Source organism: Muscardinus avellanarius, assembly GCF_963383645.1.
Source record: "Muscardinus avellanarius genome assembly, chromosome: 2".
Lineage (NCBI taxonomy): Eukaryota > Metazoa > Chordata > Mammalia > Rodentia > Gliridae > Muscardinus > Muscardinus avellanarius.
Window position 1 is genome coordinate 117,068,553 of NC_137787.1, and position 21,224 is coordinate 117,089,776.

Genomic DNA, 21,224 nt, shown 5'->3' on the forward strand with positions numbered 1-21,224 from the left:
TGATGGTGAGAATCGCTCATATTTGAACAAAACATTTTCTATTCCCAGTAATCTGTTTTAAAAGGTTTAAATCAGCTAATATGAACTCATAAGTACTCCCCAGGGAGGAAGGGCCTCAGCGGAGCCTGCTAGAAGTCATGGCAGCCAAGGTGACCGGCCTGTGTCGCTCAGAGGCACAGCTTGCCTGTGCTGACTTTATTTATTTTTAACCATAATGGCTTGTCCTTCATGAAAACACATGATCAAAACCTGCAGTGAAGTTGGTTCTGTTGTGTATCCAGGTGGTAGTGGCTGTTTTCATGATGACGGACAGGCCTGGGCAAGGAGATTACAGTGAAACTCTAAGCCAGCACAGGGCTTGGGCACTTGCCGACTCACCAGGCCGAAGACGTCTGTCTTCAAACCTGATTGCAAAAATTTGGCAGTGGAGCCAAGTATAAGGTAGCAGAATTAAGTCATCGGTCTTTTGGTTACTGCTTGGGGGAGCATATTTTCCTCTTCAAAATGAAAAACCTATAAGAGAAAGTTCTTCAGTATGAAACTGCCTTAACCTCACAAGGAAGAAGGAGAGCAGAAGACCCCTGTCTCCGCCACCTCTGCAGCGCTGCATCAGCATGGGCTTCTGCAGCGCAGGATTCTCGTGTTCATCCTGGAATGAACCATTTTGGAAATTCCTTCTCAGAAGAAGCTAGCTGGTTTACAGGGCAGCTCAGCCCACCCTGGCACAGGGGAGGAGACACTTCTGGGCAAGCCCCCTGCTGACCATCCACCTCACCCTGACTGCTGCCCTGGCCGTTCCCTCCTGAACCCACAGTCTGTCACCCTGCCAGAGCTAGCTGAACACCTGTGTGTTTAGGTTCCAAGTTTGGTTTTCACTTTTATTTTCCTTTCCTTTACACATCTTAGTTGTTCTCCTGTTTTAACTGACCTGTCTCCATTCCTGGTTTCTGGCTCCTAGGCAGGGTCCTTAGATGTACACACACCATAAATGGTAGCCATCTTCCTGGCATATTAATTTTGCACATAACTATTCTCTAGCCTCATTTTCCTTTCATTATATCCAGGACTTAGGACTCTATAAGCATGTAACAGAAGGGATCCAAAATATTTCTAATAACAGCTACCCTGCTCTCTATGCAAAGACATATTCTTTTTTTTTTTGTTTTTTTCGGGTCTGGGGATGGAACCCAGGGGCATTCGACTTCCAGGCTACACCCCCTGCCCTAATTTTTATTCCTTATTTTGAAACAGGGTCTCACTAAGTTGCAGAGAGCCTCACTGGGCCTCACTAAGTAGCTGAGGCTGTCCCCGAACCATGATCCTCCATTCTCTGCCTCCCAAATGCAGGGATTACGAGCATGCACCACCACACCTGGCCAAAGACATACTCTCTTTTCTTGCCCAGTCAGTACTTTTAAGATGTATTCATCCTGGAACAAACTATTTTGGAAATTTCTTCTCAAAAGAAGCTAGTTGTGCCAGGCGTGGCGGCACATGCTTGTAATCCCAGCGCTTGGGAGGCTGAGACAGGAGGATCACACAGGTTTGAAGCTAGTTAGTGAGGCTCTCAGTAACTTAGTGAGACCCTGTTTCCAAATAAAGTATAAAATAGGTCTGGGAGTATAGCCTGGGTTCCACCCCCAGTACCACCAAAAAAAAAAAAAAAAAAGAAAGAAACTAGTTGGTTTACCATCTTCAGGCAAAACTTTAACTTAAACAGGGTGTGGTGGTGCTTAATCCTAGTTCTCAGGAGGCTGAAACAGGAAGATCACAGGCTCAAAATCAGCCTCGGCAATTTAGCAAGATCTCAACAATTTAGCAAGACCCTGATTCAAAATAAAAAAGAGATGGGGTGCAGCTTATAGGTAGAAAGCCCCTAGGTTCAATCCCCAGTATGACACACCCAAAAAAATTAATGAAAAATAGAGTTGTGTGTGCAAACCATTTATCTTATACATTGAAAGTGCACCAAGCACTAGCCTGTGCAGTGGCGCATTCCTGTAATCCCTGTGCTTGGGAGACTCAGAAGGAATTGCAGGTCCAAGGCCAGCCTCCACAATTTAGGGAGACTTTTAAAATAAAAAGGTCAAGGGTGTAGCTCAGAAGTGGAATGCCTCACTGGGTGTGGTGGCACATGCTTGTAATCCCAGCATTTGGGAGGCTGAGACAGGAGGATTACAATTTGAGGACAGCCTCAGCTACTTAGGCCCTTGCAACTCAGCATGACCTTGTTTCAAAATAAAGAATAAAAAATAGAACTGGGAGTGTAGCTCAGAGGTAGAATGCCCCTGGGTTCCATCCCCAGTACCTCAAACAAAAAAAAAAGAGAGAGAGAAGTGGAATGCCCATGTATAGAAGGTGCCAGGCACCAAGGTGGTCCATCTGAGTCACAGCCCCTGAGCAGGTATAGTCACCACGTACAGAGTCGCAGACTGAATAATTTCTAGCTTTTGAGAGATGTCATCTTATACTCATCTCATAGGCCCCTCCGCACAAGCCAGTCTCCTGCATGATCTGATTTCTCTTTTTACCTTTTCAGTAAATGGAGGCTGCTACTCGGCTTTGGTGCTTGTTACTGAAGCTGCTGTGCGTATAGTGGTGTTGGCATTCAGCAAACACTTTACATGGCCAGGGCCTGGCAGTGGACCATTTTCTGTTTTTCTTTCTTTTTTTCCTTTTTTTTTTTTTTTTTTTTTTTTTGGTGTGTGTGTGTGTGTGTGTGTGTGTGTGTGTGTGTGTGTGTGTGTCGTTTTACTGGGCATGAAACCCAGGGTCATTCTACCTCAGAGCCATATAGCTGTAACCCTAGCCCTACTTTATTCTTTATTTTGGAACAAAGTCTAAGTTGCAAAGGGCCTCACAAGTTGCTGAAGCTGGCCTCAAATCTGTGATCCTCCTGTCTCAGCCTCCCAAGTACTGGAATTACAAGTGTGCACCACCGCACCCAGCTGACATCCATTTGAAAAGCACCTGTCTCTCAGGAAGCCATTGATATGCCAAATACAATGGTTTTATTCAAGAAGGACTTTTATTCCCAATCTTGGGTTTTGTATTACAGTGCCAGGATGTTGATATTCTCAATCAGTGTCCTATTTAAACTAGAAAGAAGTACCAGCTCTGTTTCTTGAAGTTATTATTATTATAACCAAGACTTTCCCATGAGTTCTCTTTTTCTGAACTTTGCCACATTAGTTACATTTGCCCGCTTAAAAGAGGAAAAGGAGCTGGACATGGTGGCACACACCTGACGTCCCAGTATTTGAAAAGCTGAGACAGGAGGTTCAAGGACAGCCTCAGCAATTTAAGTGAGACCTAGTTTCAGAATAAAACATAAAATAGGGCTGGGGGTATAGCTCAGAGGTAATACGCCCCCTGGGTTCAATCCCCAGTACCACCCACCCCCAAAATATGACTATTTATAAATACACCTAAGTTACTGTTTAAATTCAACTTAAGTAAACCCTAAAACTCCCAAATAAAGATAGCACTGTGACTTTGGGCTCCTGGATTAGAGTCCATGCATATTTGTGCTGGTGGTGGGTTCATCATGAGCTTCAGGCTGGGCACACCATAGCCGTTTGAGGGAGACTCTGGAGGTAGGAGTACAGAACAGGAGCTGGGCCTGTGCAGCCGGAGCTCGTGGGAGGCCCGACCTTTGGGCCCCAACAGCCTCAGCTCTACTTGTGCAAGTACAGTAGAATTGCCTTTCCATTTGGACCTCGCCTGGTTTGCCTTAAGCCTGCTTTTCCAGGCCGGTCTTGTTAGACGTTCTTTTGTTCAGACAGTACCCCTCTTAGGGTCTCAGGAGGCCTCATTTTGTGCACGTGCATTTTTCAGGAGAAACACTCATTAAGTAGAGGTTCATAAGATTTAGAATTAGTGGAGGAGTGCTAGGGCTGAACCCAGGAGTATTCTACCTCTGAACTACAACACCAGCCCTGTTTAATTTTACTCTTTGGAAACAGGGTTTCAGTAACTTGCTAATAGCCTCGTTCATTTGCTGAGGCTAGTCTCGAACCTGCAATCCTCTGTCTCAGCCTCCCAAGTACTGAGAAAGATTACAGGCCTGTGCTACTGCTCCCAGCTCCATTTTATTTTTACAGTCTTTCTGGCCCTTCCCAGAAGGTGGCGCCAACCATTTCGCTGGCTTCCAAAAGAACCCAGGAGCTAAACTCCAGATCCCCTGCGTGAGGTTGAAGAGTCCTTTGATTCCAGCCATTGTTATTTTTGGATGTTTGCTTTTTTATTTTTTTTTTAACTCAACCAGTTGACCTGATATGTCTGAGACGGGGCCAAATCAAACTTGGTGAGCCTAAAACATACAGTCCAAATGTTGGGAACTTCTGTGCTTTAAAACTAAGAAACCTTATCTTTAAGCAAACATTCATCAGTACTCTGAGTATTGATTCCACTTTCTTAAAAAGCTAGATGTGAAATTATGTTCTTCCTACCTAGACACTGTTCTCATTAACTTTAACTTTTTGCGTGTGTGTGACGCTGGGGATTGAAGCAAGGGGCATTCTACCTCAGCTACACCCACAGCCCCATTTCATTCCGGGATCACAAGTGTGTACCACCACACCTAGCTTTCTCTCGTTGACTTGAAGAATTCATCAGCTGGGCGTGGTGGCGCATGCTTGTAATCCCAGCATCCAGGAGGCTGAGACCAGAGACAGCCTCAGCTATTAGGTCCTCTGCAACTTAGTGAGACGCTGTTTCAAAAATAAAGAATAAAAAATAGGGCAGGTGATGTAGCTCAGAGGTCGAATGCCCCAGACCTGAAGAAAGAAAAAAAAAAAAGAATTCATCTGGACCTGGTAGGATACTTGAGAGGATAAAACAGGAGGATTACAGGTTTGAGGCCAGCCTCAGCAACTTAGTGAGACCCTGTTTCAGCATAAAAAGAAAAAGGCTGAGGATGTAATGTAGAGGTAAAATACCCTTGGGTCCAATCATTAATACCAAGAAAAAAAGAAAAAGAATTTAAAAAAAAAAAAAAAAAGGCCAGGCATGGTGGTGCCCAGTTGTAATTCCAGCATTTGTGGAGCTGAGACAGGAAAATCACGGTTCACAGACAGCCTCAGCTACTACTTGGGCCCTTTAGACCCCTGTTTCAAAATAAAGAATAAAAAAAAAAAAAAAAGGCTAAGAGTGTAGCTCGGAAGTAGAATGCCCCTGGGATCCATCCCCAGTATCGCCAAAAAAAAGGCAGGGGAGCTGGGCCTGGTGGCAGGCTCTTGTAAATATCAGCATTTGGGAGGCTGAGACAGGAGGATCATGGTTCACAGACAGCCTCAGCTACTTAGGTCCTTTGCAACTCAGTGAGACCCTGTTTCAAAATAAAGAATAAGATACCGGGCATGGGAGTATTACTCGGAGACAGAGTGCCCCTGGGTGCCATTCCCAGTACTACAAAGAAAAATTTAAAAAGGAAGAAAGAAAATGAAGTCCTCTTTCCAACCAGACAGTAGCAAAGTCAGCAGAATCGGAATGGAATTTGATCACTTCATGGTAAACTCTGGCCCAGAAGTTTCCTTGTTGTGCTATGATGATGCCTCCCCTCACCCCTTAAGAAGGTCCTTGGCCGAGCATGGTGTGCACACTTGTAATCTTAGTATTCAGAAAGCTGAGACAGAAGGATCACTGCTTCGTGGTCAGCCTCAGCAACTCAGCAAGGCCCTCTCTGCAGCTTAGTGAGACACTATTTCAAAATACAAGACTATAGCCAGGCATGGTAACGCAGGTTTGTAATCCCAGCCTTTGGGAGGCTGAGACAGGAGGGTTGTGGTTTGCAGCCAGCCTCAGCTACTTAGTGAGGCCCTTTGTAAACTCAGTGAGACCCTGTTTCAAAATAAAGAATAAAAAATAGGGCTGGGGGTATTGCTCAGAGGTAAAATTCCCCTAGGTTTCATCCCAGTACAGCAAAAAAAATTAAAAGAATAACCAGGTGTGGTGACTCATGCTTGTAATCTCAGTACTTGGGACACGACAGCCTCAGAAAGTAGTGAGACTCCATCAACCTAGTGAGACCCTGTTTCAAAATAAAAATAGGGCTGGGGATGTAGCTTAGAGGTAGGATGCCTCTGGGTTCAATCCTCAGCACTATAAGAAAAAGAAAAGAAAGGAAGGAGGGGCTGGAGAAAGAAAGAGAAAGAGCTGGGCGTGGTGGCGCACACTGTAATCCCAGCATTTGGGAGACCGAGACCAGAGGATTGATGTTTAAGGCCAGCCTCAGCTACTTAGTGAGGCCCTCTGCAACTCAGTGAGACCCAGTTTCAAAATAAAGAATAAAAAATAGGGCTGGGAGTGTAGCTAAAAGGTAGAATGCCCTGGGCTCTATCCCTGGTACTGCAAAAAGAAAGAGAGAGAGAAAGGAAGAAAGAAAATAGGGCTGGAGAAAGAGAAAGAGGGAGGGAGGGAAAGAAAATAGAGCTGGGGGTGTAGCTCAGAGGTAGACTGCTCCTGGGTTCCACTCCTAGTAGCACGGGGGAGGGGGTGTCCTGCCACCCCGTCTCCTCAGCAGCATTTCTTCCTTTTTTCTGGTGCCCATATTTACTTTTGCTCTTTGTTTGCTTACATTTGTCATCTTTGCTTCTTATGTTACATAGAACACGGGGCTGAACCTAAAGTTCGCCCTTACTCTGGCAGTTTGCCAGAGCCAGGGGCTTGACATTTAGTGGGAAGTCGAGGACACCTGCGTGCTGTGCCAAAACCAGCGTGTATCTCAGGGAACTCACACCCCAGTGAAAGAAGGCTTCAGGGCCCTGCCTGGCTATGTGGCTTCTGACCCCCTTAGAGAGTCCGGGGAATCTGCACACAGGCACGCTAGCGTCCTGGAGGGTTGACTGGCTGTGCGTGGTGCTGGGGACTGAACCCGGGGGGCCCTGCTGCTGAGCTGCATCCCCAGTCCTTTCTGTTTTATTTTTTTGTTTTGAAACAGGATCTCTGTAAGTTGCCCAGGCTGGCCTCAAACTTTTAGTCCTTCTGCCTTAGCCTCCCAGGGTTACAGGAATGTGCCACCAGCCCAGCTGAATTCCTGGAGTTTTATGAGAGGGAATTTGGGTTTGGGGTTTTTGTTTTTTGTTTTTGGTGGTACTGCGGGTGGAACCCAGAGGCATTTTACCTCCGGGCTATACTCCCAGACCCATTTATATTTTATTTGGAAACAGGGTCTCACTAAGTTGCTGAGAGCCTCACTAAGTAGCTGAGGCTGGCTTCGAACCTGCACGGTCCTCCTGTCTCAGCCTCCCAAGGGTGGGGATTACAAGCGTGCGCCACCATGCCCGGCCGAATTTGGGTTTCAACTCAAGCAAATCTGAAACAGTCTGTTTTTCTGGCAGCTCACTGTAGGATAATTGACTTGAACCTGTATGACAGTAGAATGGGATGCGGGGAGAAGGAAACATTGTGGCTGAGCTCTCGCCATGCACCCGGTGATCTTGCCTGTGGTCTTAGTCCTCTTCACATCCCTGAGGGCACCAGGAGGCTAGCAGCACACTCCTATGGAGACTGAAAGTGGCACCTCTGGGACTCGCAGCCTAGCCTCTCCAAATCCCCCGCTCCTCTCACCCACTGGGCTGACTCCTACCTCCTGGTGGCATCTTGAACATCAATCTCTGTGTGTCTGTGCTCTTTTGCCAGGCATGGTAGCTCACTCCTGTAACGCCAGTATTCAGAAGGCCAAGCCAAGAGGATTGCAGGCTTGAGGCCAGCCTCGGCAACTTACACTATTTATTTTTTTTTTAACTATTATTCTTTCTTTCTTTATTTTTTGCGGGTCTGGGGATGGAACCTAGGGGCATTTGACCTCCGAGCTACACCCCCTGCCCTATTTTTTATTCTTTATTTTGAAACCGGGTCTCACTGAGTTGCAGAGGGCCTCACTAAGTAGCTGAGGCTGTCTGCGAACTGCAATCCTCCAGGTCTCAGCCTCCCAAATGCTGGGATTACAAGCATGCACCACCACGCCCGGCTAACTTAGACTATTTAAAAGTAAAATATAAAAAGGGGCTAGGGCTATAGCTTGAAGGTAGAACACCCCTGGTTCAATCTCCAGTACCAAATAAAACAAAACACTACCCATATTTTCTCACTGTAATATACTGACCAAATCATCCAGTGTTTTCTGACTTTTTCCCACACACACACAATTTAAAAGTTAAGACACCAAGCCAGGTGTGGTGGCACATGCTTGTAATCCCAGCATTTGGGAAGCTGAAACAGGAGGATCCCAGTTTGAGGACAGCTTCAGCTACATAAAGAATAAAAAACAGTGCTGGGGGTAGAGCTTGGATGTAGAACGTCCCTGGGTTTCATCCCCAGTACCTCGAATGAATGAATGTTAAGACCACAAAATTCCTCAGCCTTATGACTGATACTGTGAAGCTTATCCACAGTGACTTCTTTTTTGCATTACTGGGGATTGAACCCAAGGCACTCTCCCTCTCAGCTACACCCCCCCAACCCTAATTTTCATTTTTTATTTTGAAACAAAGTCTCACTAAGTTGTAGAGGGCCTCACTAAGTGTTGAGACTGTCGGCGAACCCATGATCCTCCTGTCTCAGCCTCCCAAGTACTGGGATTACAAGTGTGCGCCACCACACTTGGCCCACAGTGACTTCTTAGAGTAGTTCAGTATCTTCAGACCATGGTCCCACTGCTCAAGAATGTTAAAAAAGAGAGGGCTAAGCAGGTGGGGTGCGTACACCTGTGATCTCAGTACTTGGGAGGCTGAGACAGGAGGATTGCAGATCCGTGACCAGCCTCAGCAACTTTTTGAAGGCTTCTGCAAGTTAGTAAGACCCTGTTTCAAAATAAAATAGGGCTGGGGGTGTAGCTCAGAGGTAGAGTGCCCTGGGTTCAATCCCTAGTACTACCGCCAAAAAAGCCAAGCAGAGGGGTTGTCTTCCCTTGCACGTCTCAACCACTGCTCAGCCGTGTGTGGCTTGGCCACACGTGTGCCTCTCCTGAGGACACTCTGGCCTTCAGGCAGCCTGAGGGACCTGCAAGGCCTGCAAAGGCGATAATTGAGTGCCTGGTGAGCTGTTGTGAGAAAGTGGCCTCCCCTCTTCAGATGGCCAGGGCTGGAGACTTGACCCGTCTCTCGTCCAGAGAGCTCTGTGCTGCCTAGATTGAGACTCAGACTCAGGCCCACGTTGGACTCCGTCAGTGTCCTGTCCTTCTCCAGTTTCCTGTGCTAGCTCCTTAGCGAAGGTCAGTCTGGTGCCTGCCAGAGGCGACTTGTGCACCTGGGGAAAACACATAGGCTATGGGAACAAGAGCTCGACGAATGTTTGCTGCATCCTGTTGTGTACTAGACCTTGTGCTCAGCCTGGGTACGGAGGTGGCAAAGATAGGATCTCGCCTCCAGGGAATCTTGCATCCAGTGGGAGAGACAATTTCAGCAAGATATTCACAGTGGAGCTGGGTGTGAGAGTGCACACCTGTAATTCTAGTATCTGGGAGGCTGTGATGGAAGGATTGCAGGTTGGAGGCCAGCCTCTACAATTTAGTGAGACGTGTGTGTGTGTGTGTGTGTGTGTGTGTGTGTGTGTGTATTGAACCCAAGGACTTACTATTTTTGACCTACAACCACAGCCATTCTTATTTTTTTATTTATTTTGGAACAGAGTCTCACTAAGTTACTGAGGCTGGCCTTGAACCTGTGATCCTCCTATCTCAGTCTACCAAGTACTGGGATAGCGGGCATGTGATGTGCCACCATGCCCAGCTTCTTAGCGAGGCTCGTTCAGAATAACGCTTGACACGCTGCTCCCAGCTCCACTGTGGCTCTGAGGGGCTGATGCGTAATCTCAGTCTCGGCCGTGCTGCCGTGGCTTCATTTCATGAGAGTCCAGGCCTGTGGAAGTGCCACAAGGGCAAGTTCAAGACTGTCAACAAAGAGAAAAGTGACATGGAGCATTCAGGGAGATGGGGCTCTTTGAGGAGCGACATGTCCCTGGGCATACAAGAGAAGGGACACCTGGCCACGACTCAGCCCTCCTGTGGACTGGGCAGAAAGGAGAGTCCAGCTGCTACTTTTTAGGAAGAAATATTCGTGCAGCCAGGCACAGTGGTGCACTACTGTAATCCCAGCCACGCAAGGAGGGTCTGTAGTTTGAGACAAGCCCAGGCTACTTACCCTTTCTCAAAAATAAAGGCTGATGCGGTAGTACACAGGTGGGAGGCCGAGACAGGAGGATTATAGGTTCAAGGCCAGCCTCAGCAATTTAATGAGGTCTTAAGCAACTTAGACCCTATTTACAAATAAAAAATAAAATAGTGCTGAGGCATAGCCCAGAGAAGACCTTTGGGTTCCATACCCAGTACCACAAAGAAATTATATATATATATATATATATATATATATATATATATATATATATATATATATACATACACACACACACACACAAACACACATACATACATACACACACACACACACACACACACATATAGAAGAGCTACAGACAGGCATGGTGGCACATTGGGAGACTGAGACAGGAGGATCACAGCTTCATGGCTAGCCTCAGCTACTTAATGAGGTCCTTTGCAAATTACTGAGACCCTGTTTCAAAATAAAGAATGAAAAATAGTACTGGTGGAGGTAGAATGTCCCTGGGTTCCTACCCCAGTACCACACAAAGAAAGAAAGAAAGAAAGAAAGAAAGAAAGAAAGAAAGAAAGAAAGAAAGAAAGAAAGAAAGAAAGAGGAAGGAAAGGGGAGAGAGAAAGAAGGAAGGAAGGGAGGGAGAGAAAGAGAGAAGGAAGGGGGAGAGAGAGAAGGAAGGAAGGGAGGGAGGGGAAAAGAAACATAAGCCAGGCATGGTAGAGCATGCTTGTAGTATTTGGGAGGCTGAGACAGAAGGATCATGGTTCATGGACAGGCTCAGCTATTTAGTCAGGTCCTTTGCAACTCAGTGAGACCCTGTTTCAAAACAAAGAATAAAAAATAGGGCTGGGGTATTGTTGGAGGTAGAATGAACTGGGTTCCATCCCCAGTACCGCAAAAAGAAAGAAAAAGAGAAAAAGAGAAAGAAAGAAAAATAGGGCTTAAGGTAGAGGTGTAGCTTAATGGTAGAATGCCCCTGGGTTCAATTCTTAGTACTGAAGCAGGGGTGGGGAGGAAAAGAAGAAAAAAAAGAAATAGGGCTGAGATTAGAGCTCAGAGGTAGATTGCCCTCCCCCAATACCACAAAATAAATAAATAAAAGGGCTAAAGCCAGGCATGGTGGCACACGCTTATAATCCCAGTACATGGGAGGCTGAAACAGGAAGATATGGGTTCGTATCCAGCCTCAGCTATTTATTGAGGCCCTCTGCAACTCAAAGAATAAAAAATAGGGCTGAGGGCTGGGTGTGGTAGCACACGCTTATAATCCCAGCATTTGGGAGGCTGAGACAGGAAGATCACGGTTCGCAGACAGCCTCAGCTACTTAGTGAGGCCCTTTGCAACTCAGTGAGACCCTACTTCAAAATAAAGAACAAAAAGTAGGGCTGGGGGTGTAGCTCAGAGGTAGATTGCCCCTGAATTCAGTCCCCAGTACTACAAAAAAAACTAAAAAAAAAAAAAAAAACAGGCTGAGGGTGTAGCTCAGTAGTAGAGTACCCTTGGGTTGAGTCCCCGATACCACAGAAATGGTTTTCATGAGAATGTCCCCAAGAACATAAAGCAGTCTCTCTGGTGCCACAGCAGGAGGACTGAGGGGCAAGGTATGTATGTTGGTTCTGTGTTGGGATAGTGAGTGCTCTGTCCAACAGACGATACTATGTGGGAACCAATAGTGACCATTGCAGTGGTTATAGTCATAATCGCTACTTAAGTGAGGCTCTCAGCAACTTAGTGAGATCCTGTTTCTAAATAAAGTTTAAAATAGGTCTGGGAAAGCCGGGCGTGGTGATGCACACCTGTAATCCCAGCATTCAGGAGGCTGAGACCAGAGGATCGCGGTTCGTAGACAACCTCAGCTATTTAGTGAGGCCCTCCGCAACGTAGTGAGACCCTGTTTCAAAATAAAGAATAAAAAAATAGGGCAGGGGATGTAGCTCGGAGGTTGAATGCCCCTGGGTTCCAGACCCCCCCAAAAAAATTAAAATAAAATATAATAGGTCTGGGAGTATAGCCCAGAGGTAGAAAAGCCCCTGGGTTCCACCCCCAGTACCACAAAAAAAAAAAATAAAGAAAGAATAATAAAGAATAATAAAATAGGTCTGGGAGTGTAGCTCAGAGGTAGAATTTCCCTGGGTTCCGTCCCCAGTTCGCAAAAAAAAAAAAAAAAAAAAAAAAGGAAAAGGCTGGGGATTGAAGCTCAGAGGTAGAGTGTCCCTGGGTTCAATCCCAAGTAAAGAGAGAGAAAGATAAGAATCATCCAGGAAGCTGGGCAGCAGGGCACATCTGTAGTACCAGCTGCTCAGGAGGCTGATGCGTGAGGATCGATTGAGCCCAAGAGTTGGAGGCCAGTGTGGGTAACATTTCAAGAACCCCATCTAAAGAATGCCAAGGGAGCTGGACTTGGTGGCGCACGCTTGTAATCCCAGCATTCGGGAGGCTGAGACCAGAGGATCACGGTTCGCAGACAGCCTCAGCTACTTAGTGAGGCCCTCTGCAACTCAGTGAGAACTGGTTTCAAAATAAAGAATAAAATATAGGGCAGGGGGTGTGGCTCAGAGGTCAAATGGCACTGAGTTCCATCCCCAAACCCACCAAAAAAAAAAAAAATGCCAAGGGCTATTAACACAGCTAGCTGGGCCTCCTCCAGTGAGAGCCGCCTGAGCCTGCGGGTGTGGGGTGGGCTGAGAGGTCTCACCACCAGCAGGGCCCCACTGGGGCTGTTGCTGGTCTGTAACTACTCCGCCAAAGTGTTTTTCAGATTCTGCCATGCCTGCCTTTTATTTTTTTATTTTTTGTGACACCCCCATTTTTATTTTACTTCTTATTTTAAAACAGGGTCTTACAGATTGCCAACAGTCTCACCAAGTTGCTGAGGTTGTTCTCGAACCTGCAGTCTTTTGTCTCAACCCCCACGCACTGGGATTATAGGCATGCACCCAGCTTCTGACACCTGCCTTTTCATGCCCTACGCTCCTTTGCTTTTTCTTTCACTTTTGCAGCACTGGGGATTGCACCCAGGGGCATTCTACCTCCAAGCTACACCCACAGTTCTTTTTTTCTTTATTATTATTATGCTTTATTTTGAAAAGGGTCTCACTGAATTGCTGAGGCTGGCCATGATCCTGCTCTCTTCCTGTCTCAGCCAAGTGCTGGTGCTACAGATGTGCACCCCACCCCTGGCTCCACACACCTCTTCATGATTACCCTTCAGAGCATTGTGCTTTCCCTTGTTGAACCATGTTGAGGGGAAGTGCTGCCTGCTGGATGCCACTCAGTGAGGCCTCTGAAATATTTAGTCCTTCTGCTCTGGGAACAGGACTCACTATGTGGTCCTCGGTGTTGCAGGTGGTGAGAGCTGCCGAGGAGGCTGCATCCACACTGGCCAGCTCCATCCACCCGGAGCAGTGCATCAAAGTGCTGTGCCCCATCATCCAGACAGCCGACTACCCCATCAACCTGGCTGCCATCAAGATGCAGACCAAAGTCGTGGAACGGATTGCCAAGGAGTCCCTGCTGCAGCTCCTGGCCGACATCATCCCAGGCTTATTGCAGGTAGGCAACGCCCTCCGGGCCTGCCTGGCCCAGGATCACCAGATCACTCACAAGGGAGAGGGAGGCACACAGGCGGCAGCCCCCCAGGACCTCGTGGTCTGGTCTGTGCCTCTGCATGCAGTGGGAAGGCTCCTCACGCAGAACCATGGTTCAGAAGATGAACTTGCTGTTTAAACTATTTTGATCATTTCTTTTTGTTCATTCCTTCAACACACCCTCACTGCGGGCCTCCCACCTGGGTGAGGCGGACTGTGGGGCGTAGGTCACGCAGGCTCCTCACTCTCCTACGCCCAACACGTACTTACTTGTGCTTTCAGCTGCACCTGGTGGCACACACCGGTGATCCCAGTGCTTGGGAAACAGAGACAGGTGGATCACAGGTTGGAGTCCAGCCTCAGCAATTTAGCAAGACCTTCAGAAATTTAGCAATACCTTGTTTCAGAAATAAAATGAAAAGGGCTGGGAGTGTAGCTTGAAGGTGGAATGCCCAAGTTCAATCCCCAGTATCAAAAATAAAAAGGATCTCAGGTTCAAGGCCAGGCTCAGCAATGAGTAAGACCTTGTTTCTAAATAAAAAGGCCCCAGGGAATCAGGTGCCCTGGTGCACGCTTATAATCCCAGCATGTGGAAGCCTGAGACAGATTCACGGACAGCCTCAGCTACTTAGTGAGGCCCTTTGCAACTCAGTGAGACCCTGTTTCAAAATAAAAGAATAAAAAATAGGGCTGAGAGTGTAGCTTGGAGGTAGAATGCTTCTGGGTTCCATCCCTAGTACCACATACAAGAAAAAAAAAGGTCTGGGGTGTAGTTCAGAGGTAGAATGCCCCTAGCTTGAAACCCCAATATCAGGAAAATAATTTTTTTGCTTTGTCCAGGGAGAAATGTAAATAATGTGAATAAGTGGTGAGTTCTTTTTTTTGGGGGGGTGGAACCCAGGGGCTTTCTACCTCTGGGCTATACTCCCAAATCTATTTTCTATTTTATTTGGCAATAGGGTCTCACTAAGTTGCTGAGAGCCTCACTAAGTAGCTGAGGCTGGCTTTGAACCTGTGCGATCCTCCTGTCTCAGCCTCCCAAGTGCAGGGATTACAAGCGTGCGCCACCACGCCCAGCTCAGGTGAGTTCTTCTCCTTCCAGTGCTCCCTTCTTGTTGTCTCTTTTTCTTTCTTTCTTTCTTTCTTTCTTTCTTTCTTTCTTTCTTTCTTTTGTGGTACTGGGGTGGAATACAGGGGCATTCTACCTCTAAGCTACACCCCCAGCCCTAGTTTTAATTTTTTTTTTTTTTTTTTTTTTTTTTTGGTGGTGGTGGTACTGGGGTTCCTGGAAACCCTTCTCCCTCCGGGCTACACTCCTAGACCTATTTTTATACTTTTTTTGGTGGTACTAGGGGTGGAACCAGAGGCTTTCTACCTCTGGGCTATACTCCCAGAACTATTTTATATTCTATTTGGAAACAGGGTTTCACTAAGTTGCTGAGAGCCTCACTAAGTAGCTGAAGCTGGCTTTGAATCAGTGTGATCCTCCTGTCTCAACCTCCCAAGCGCGGGGATTACAACCATGCCTGGCAACTTTTTTTTTTTTTTTAATTTGGAAACAGGGTCTCTTTTGCGGGGGGGGGGGGGGGTCTGGGGATGGAACCCAGGAGCATTTGATCTTCGAGATACAGCCCCTGCCCTCTTTTTTAGTCTTTATTTTGAAACCAGGTCTCACTGAGTTGCAGAGGGCCTCACTAAGTAGCTGAGGCTGTCCGTGAACCTCTATCCTCTGGTCTCAGCCTCCCGAATGCTGGGATTACAAGCGTGCGCCACCACACCTGGCTTCAATTCTTTTTTTTTTTTTTTTTTTTTGGTGGTACTAGGGGTGGAACCCAGAGGCTTTCTACCTCCGGGCTATACTCCCAGACCCATTATATTTTATTTGGAAACAGGATCTCACTGAGTTGCAAAGGCCCTCACTAAGTAGTAGCTGGGGCTGTCCACGAACCGTGATCCTCCTATCTCAGCCTCTCAAATGCTGGGGTTACAAGCATGACCAACCACGCCCGGCTTTTTGTCTCTAATGATGGTTTGGGGTAGCAGCACGTCCCAGAGCAGTGTCTGTCTGGCATTCGTTCCCTCCGGCTCTGCATCCCAGGGGCCAGGTGGCTCTGACTCCAGCCAGTTGTGACCCCTCGGGGTGGGAGTTCCCAGGTTCCCCTGCAGGTCTGAGATGTGTCCTGCTTGTTGCTGACACATCCAGGGCAGAAGCAGGGGCATTGGTGGCCATGTGGCTGCAGCCCTGACTATGAGATGAGGCTTGGGTCTGACTTCTCCTATTCCCTGGCTGCACAGGGCTACGACAACACTGAGAGCAGCGTGCGCAAGGCCAGCGTATTCTGCTTGGTGGCAATATATTCCGTAATCGGAGAAGATCTGAAACCTCACCTCGCACAGCTCACAGGGAGCAAGGTATGTATGGAGTCACCCTGCCAGGACAGCCGGCCTGCCAACTTGGCATGAGCCCGCCTGGTGGCAGCTGTGACCACAGCAGGCTCTGTGCTCAATGGTGTCCGCTGGGCTTCGTTCTGAAGAGCTTTTTCCTAGGATGAAAATGGCCAGCTGTGTAGTAAAGTCCTGTTTGGATGAGGCCCACGTGATGCAGCAGTTGTCCATTTAGCTCCTGTGCTTGGAAAGATGACCTAGCCTCTAGTCCATTCACAAAAGTGAATAGACTGTTCACTCTAGTCTATTCACAAAAGTGGTGGCTCGTGCCTGGACTTCCAGTAGACTGAGAAAGGAGGATCTCAGGTTCAAGGCCAGCCTCAGCAATTTAGCAAGACTCTGTTTAAAAAATAAAATAGGAGCCGGGCATGGTGGCGCACACTTGTAATCCCCGCACTTGGGAGGCTGATACAGGAGGATCACACAGGTTCAAAGCAAACTTCAGCTACTTAGTGAGGCTCTTAGTAAATTAGTGAGACCCTCTTTCCAAAAACAGATCTGGGAGTATAGCCCAGAGGTAGAAAGCCTCTGGGTTCCACCCCCAGTAGCACTAAAATAAAATAATAAAAAATAAAATAGGGCTGGGGGTATACCTCAAAGGTAGAATCCCTCTGAGTTCAATCCCTAGTACCACCAAAAAAATAATAAAAGGCCAAGCAGGGTGCGTCCTGTAACTTAACTTGAATCACTCTGCTGCAATTGAGAAAAGACAGGGAAGAGCCTGGGAAGCAAAGCCCAGGCAGCCCAGCGAGTAGCACTCCGAACACTCTTTCCCTGTGGCCAGATATGTACCCAACAGGTACACCCTTAGTGGGAGCGGGTCCCCCAGGATCAGCCCCCTCTCAGAGCAAATTTTTTTTTTTTTTTTTTTTTTTTTTTTTTTTTTTTTTTGGTGGTAGTGGTTTTGGGAATGAAACCCAGGGGCATTCGACCTCTGAGCTACACTCCCAGCCTTATTGGTGCATTATATTCATGCATCATATTGGGGTAAAAAACTTGTGTGGACATACATGTACACATCACCCATTTAGCCCCCTACCCAATTCCAACCCCATTCCTCCTTCCCTTGCTTGGCTTAGTGGTTGCTTTCGATATGTTTAAGTACATTGTGTGTTTTAGAGAATTTCCTTCTTCCCCCCTCCCATCCCCTCATTTAGGTTGTCTTGTTTGCTCCTCTGTAGGATTTCCTTTTTCATCTAGAGTTCTTCCTATGACCCATTTCTCCTTAGCTTTCACATATTAGGGAAAGCATCCGATTTCTTATTGTGACTGACTAATCTCGCTTAGCATCCCCAGCCCTATTTTTTATTCTTTATTTTGAAACAGTGTCCTACTTAATTGCAAAAGGACTCACTAAGTAGCTGAGGCTGTCCTCGAATTGCGATCCTCCTGTCTCAGCCTCCCAAATGCTGAGATCAAAAGTGTGCGCACCACGCCCAGCTCCAGAGCAGGTTTCTAATTGTCTCGGCTGTGACCTGCTTGGAGAGAGGCAGATAAAGGACCGTAACAGGATATTTTTCATAATACCCCACATCTTACAACTGTGTGTCACTTAGGATTTTACAGTGCCGGGATTGAACCCAGGGGCATCCTACCTCCACACTACACTGCCAACCCTTTTTATTTTTAGTTTGAAACAGGGTCTCACTAAGTTGCTGAGCGTCTCACTGTCTTGCCAAGGTTGATCTTGAACCTGGGATTCTCCTGTCTCGGCCTCCCAAGTACTGGGATTACAGATGTGCACCTCCACACCCAGCCTTGTCCATCTCTTACCCTAGGCCCACCCTTATGCTGGTGGCCCTGGCCCTGGATACCTCCTCAGGAGCCTCTGGCCCTCTGGTGACACTTGCATTCTTTTGTGATGGCCTGCTGCTTGCCTCTCTCCTAGAGACCCTGGCCCGCCCCTGTGCAGCTGAGCGCCTGGTCGTGCATCTATAATACAGTGACACTCAGTGAGCATATGTGCGACGAGCCTCAGTCGGGGCTCACTTTAGCACCTCTGTATCCACCCCACTGCCTCCTACTGACGCGCCTGTCTCCTCCTGCAGATGAAGCTGCTGAACTTGTACATCAAGAGGGCGCAGACCACCAACAGCAACAGCAGCTCCTCCTCTGACGTCTCCACACACAGCTAATGGCCACAGCATCCCACAGAGCCAGCCACCGTCAGTGGGCCCGTCGGTACCAGGAGGCCCGCACATATTTATTACAATCAGTATTTTGGTCCCTTCCAGCTTTGTGTAGAACTTACTGGTATTGAATGTAATGGAAGCAAGGCCTGTGTTGCAGTCCTCACACAAGCCAAGGATGCGAATGACCAGAGCCACACTCGGCCACCAAGCGCATCCCTCACGGGGCTGGGCTGTCCCTTTGTGTTCCTCTTAGCTCACTGTAGGAGCGGAGCCCGCATCCACAAGCACTGCATGTCTCCTGGCTGGTTGCAAGATCCGTGTCCCAGCAAACAAAGGAAATGACCTGGGTGCCTGTTATATTCAGACAGGAGCCATCTGGCCTGGCTTTTACCACAGAATCAGGAGCACCCGCGTACTCAGTACCTCTTGGCCCCCTCAGAATGACTCCACAGATGAGGACCCCATCCCGGACTGCCATTCAGAGAAATTCCTAAAATTTTAAGTCCAGCCAGGCATGGTGGCATATGCCTATAATCCCAGTGCTTGAGAGCTGAGACAGGAGGACCACAGATACAAGGCCATCCCAAGCAATTTAGCAAGACGCTGTTTCAAAACAAAAATTTTTATAAAAGGTAACTTGGAAGTAGAATGCCCCTGGGTTCAATCCCCAGTACCAAAAAAAGAGTTTAAGTTCCACCGTAAAAATAAGTCCCTTTATGCATCCGTCAGGAAGGTCTGAAGCAGTTCCTGAAGCACTGAAGTTGAGAGGAGTGGCCTGCCCCCGCTCAGACCCTGGGGAGAGACTGTCATGCCAGGGCCTTTCCTAGTACCACCTGGCGCTTCAGCTTCAGCACTGTCTTCTCTCCTCTCCCCACAAGCTTTCCCCAAGCAGTTCAGTCCGGGTGTTCTCATTTAATCTGGCCAGTGCCAACCTTGCCCTTCCATTCCTGGCTCCTCTGTTTCATTTGGCAGAGTAGAGTCTCAAGAGACCATGTCCCAGGAGCATTACTTCTTCTTCCTGGGTTGTTAAGATGGTCCTTGTGAAGGGAGCACCTTCATGATAGGCAACAGCTTACAGAACTCTAGGGTTTAAAACACACTTTCATAACCCAGCTCCTCCCCAAAAGCCACTGGCCCCTTGTCAACTTATTACCCCAAAGAAAGCCACTACAGATTCGAATCAAAGTCCAATTACAGATGTTCTGAATAAAATTCAGCAGCCAAATGGCAGTTGCTAACGAATCATGAAGACCGTGTCGTGTGCTGTCCTGTCTTAGATCCTCCAAGAGGAAAGCCTTCCCCTGATGTTAGCTTTAGCGAGGTGGTGGCCGTCCCAGCACAGGGGCCACCATGGCCACTGGGGTTGGAGGCTGAGGCCAGGGCTTTGAGTGTGGCTGTCACCCCAATTTCCAGCACCCCCTTCTGTGACCCCCAGATACGATGGAGGAAGCTGTGAACAGTAGATGCCATATTTGGAAATAGGCACTGAAAAAAGCCCCTGGGGCTCAGATGTGTGTGTGTTTGTGTGCAGAGGAGCATGTACACTACCACTGCTGCTGCTTAGGGAACTTCAGGGGTGTATTTAAGTGTTCGACTGTTATTGGCTGACTTTGGCTTAAAACATGCAGGCCCAGGCCTTCCTTCCAGTGACAAATGCTGTATGTTTTTATTCTGTTTGTTCGTTTGTTTGTCTGTTGATGTTCATTAATGGAATTTATTTCTCTACTCTCAGCAACAGTCCTGGCATCGGTGGACGTGTGTTCCCCGACCGGATTATTTATGAGTTTTCTTACACCCAGTGCAGTTAAAGGCCCTCCTCCTGCAGCTCTGTGGCTCTCAGGAGGTCCTCACGGACCCTGGCGTGTTAAGGCTCTGAACGCTGCCCAGCAACCTCCCAGTACTCACAAAGGGCTAGTCTTGAATGTCACTGGCCCCTCTTTGGTATCCTGATCAGAAATACAATCACGTCACGGGTCCCAGCCTCAGTCTCCACACTGCAGAGGGGCCTCGCATGCTGCGCCACCTCACCCAACACTGCAGCCGCCTTGCCTTGTCGCCGCCCCAACAGGACCAGGGACACCGCAGAGCAGAGCGCCAGAACTGTGTCTGCACTGCCCACCTGACTGTCGGGACCCGGGCGCTTAACTCCCACCTCCCTCAAGCTGCTGCTGCCTCTGCGGACCACAGCCCACAGGAGCGGCCAGTCCTCGGTCCCTGAGGGCCACAGCCCCCCCAGTGCACTGTGTGCGCACCGGCCCTGCGGCCCCCTTTTCTACCCTCCCCACTAGCGGATGATCTTGTCTCAGACAGCTTTTTCTTTCCCTCCACTCTTTACTTATCAAGCATTTTATTACATGCTACAGGACAGCAAATATGGACTCTCTAGAACCCCACCACGATTCTAACGATGTTTGGAATGAAAGAAGAAATGCTCCGATGCGCTGGCCACCAAAGTAGCTTTGTTGGCGCTGTGTTCACACGCATGGTCCCTGTGCCCCCCTGGGGGTGGTTTGTTTTTGTTTTTTGGGTTCTTTTGGGCTTTTTCATGTTACATCCATACCTGTATTTATATCTTGTTTCACTTTCAAGTGTATCATGGCAAATGTACAGATCTTTTTGTTAATAATGTGCTAGGATTTGCTAAAAAAGAAAACAACAAAAAAATCCCTTTGAGTTTGCCCTAGAATAAATCAGACTTAATTCAGTCTCTTGCGTCGATGCTGTTGATGATAGTCCAGGCCCTGCAGGTTGCTCGATTCCTACAAGCCGTCAAAAGAGGAGCAGATTGGCAAAGAATTTGAGGACCACATCGAGGGAGCACTCCTTCCTGGTGACATAAAGAGGCCAAACTGCCAACTGGCTAACTAGCACCGGGTGTGGGCAGGAAGGTCCAGTACAGACACAGGCCCAGCCGCACTCCCAGGGGCCACACAGCAGAGTGCCT

The 21,224-nt window shown here is 47.9% G+C and overlaps 1 protein-coding gene across 24 annotated transcripts in view; it reads left to right on the forward strand.

Moving 5' to 3' along the window:
• CLASP1 (cytoplasmic linker associated protein 1) overlaps nucleotides 1-18,283 on the forward strand; it is a gene marked incomplete at both ends in the record, with an annotated part of 233,863 nt that extends 215,580 nt beyond the window's left edge. For all 24 annotated transcript variants that reach the window (XM_080689046.1, XM_080689042.1, XM_080689029.1 and 21 more), the window contains 3 exons: nucleotides 13,462-13,668; nucleotides 15,999-16,115; nucleotides 18,197-18,283. In XM_080689046.1, the coding sequence (XP_080545172.1) occupies nucleotides 13,462-13,668; nucleotides 15,999-16,115; nucleotides 18,197-18,283 (411 nt within the window). The remainder of the gene's footprint in view (nucleotides 1-13,461; nucleotides 13,669-15,998; nucleotides 16,116-18,196) is intronic.
• Between the last annotated feature and the right edge of the window lie 2,941 nt (nucleotides 18,284-21,224).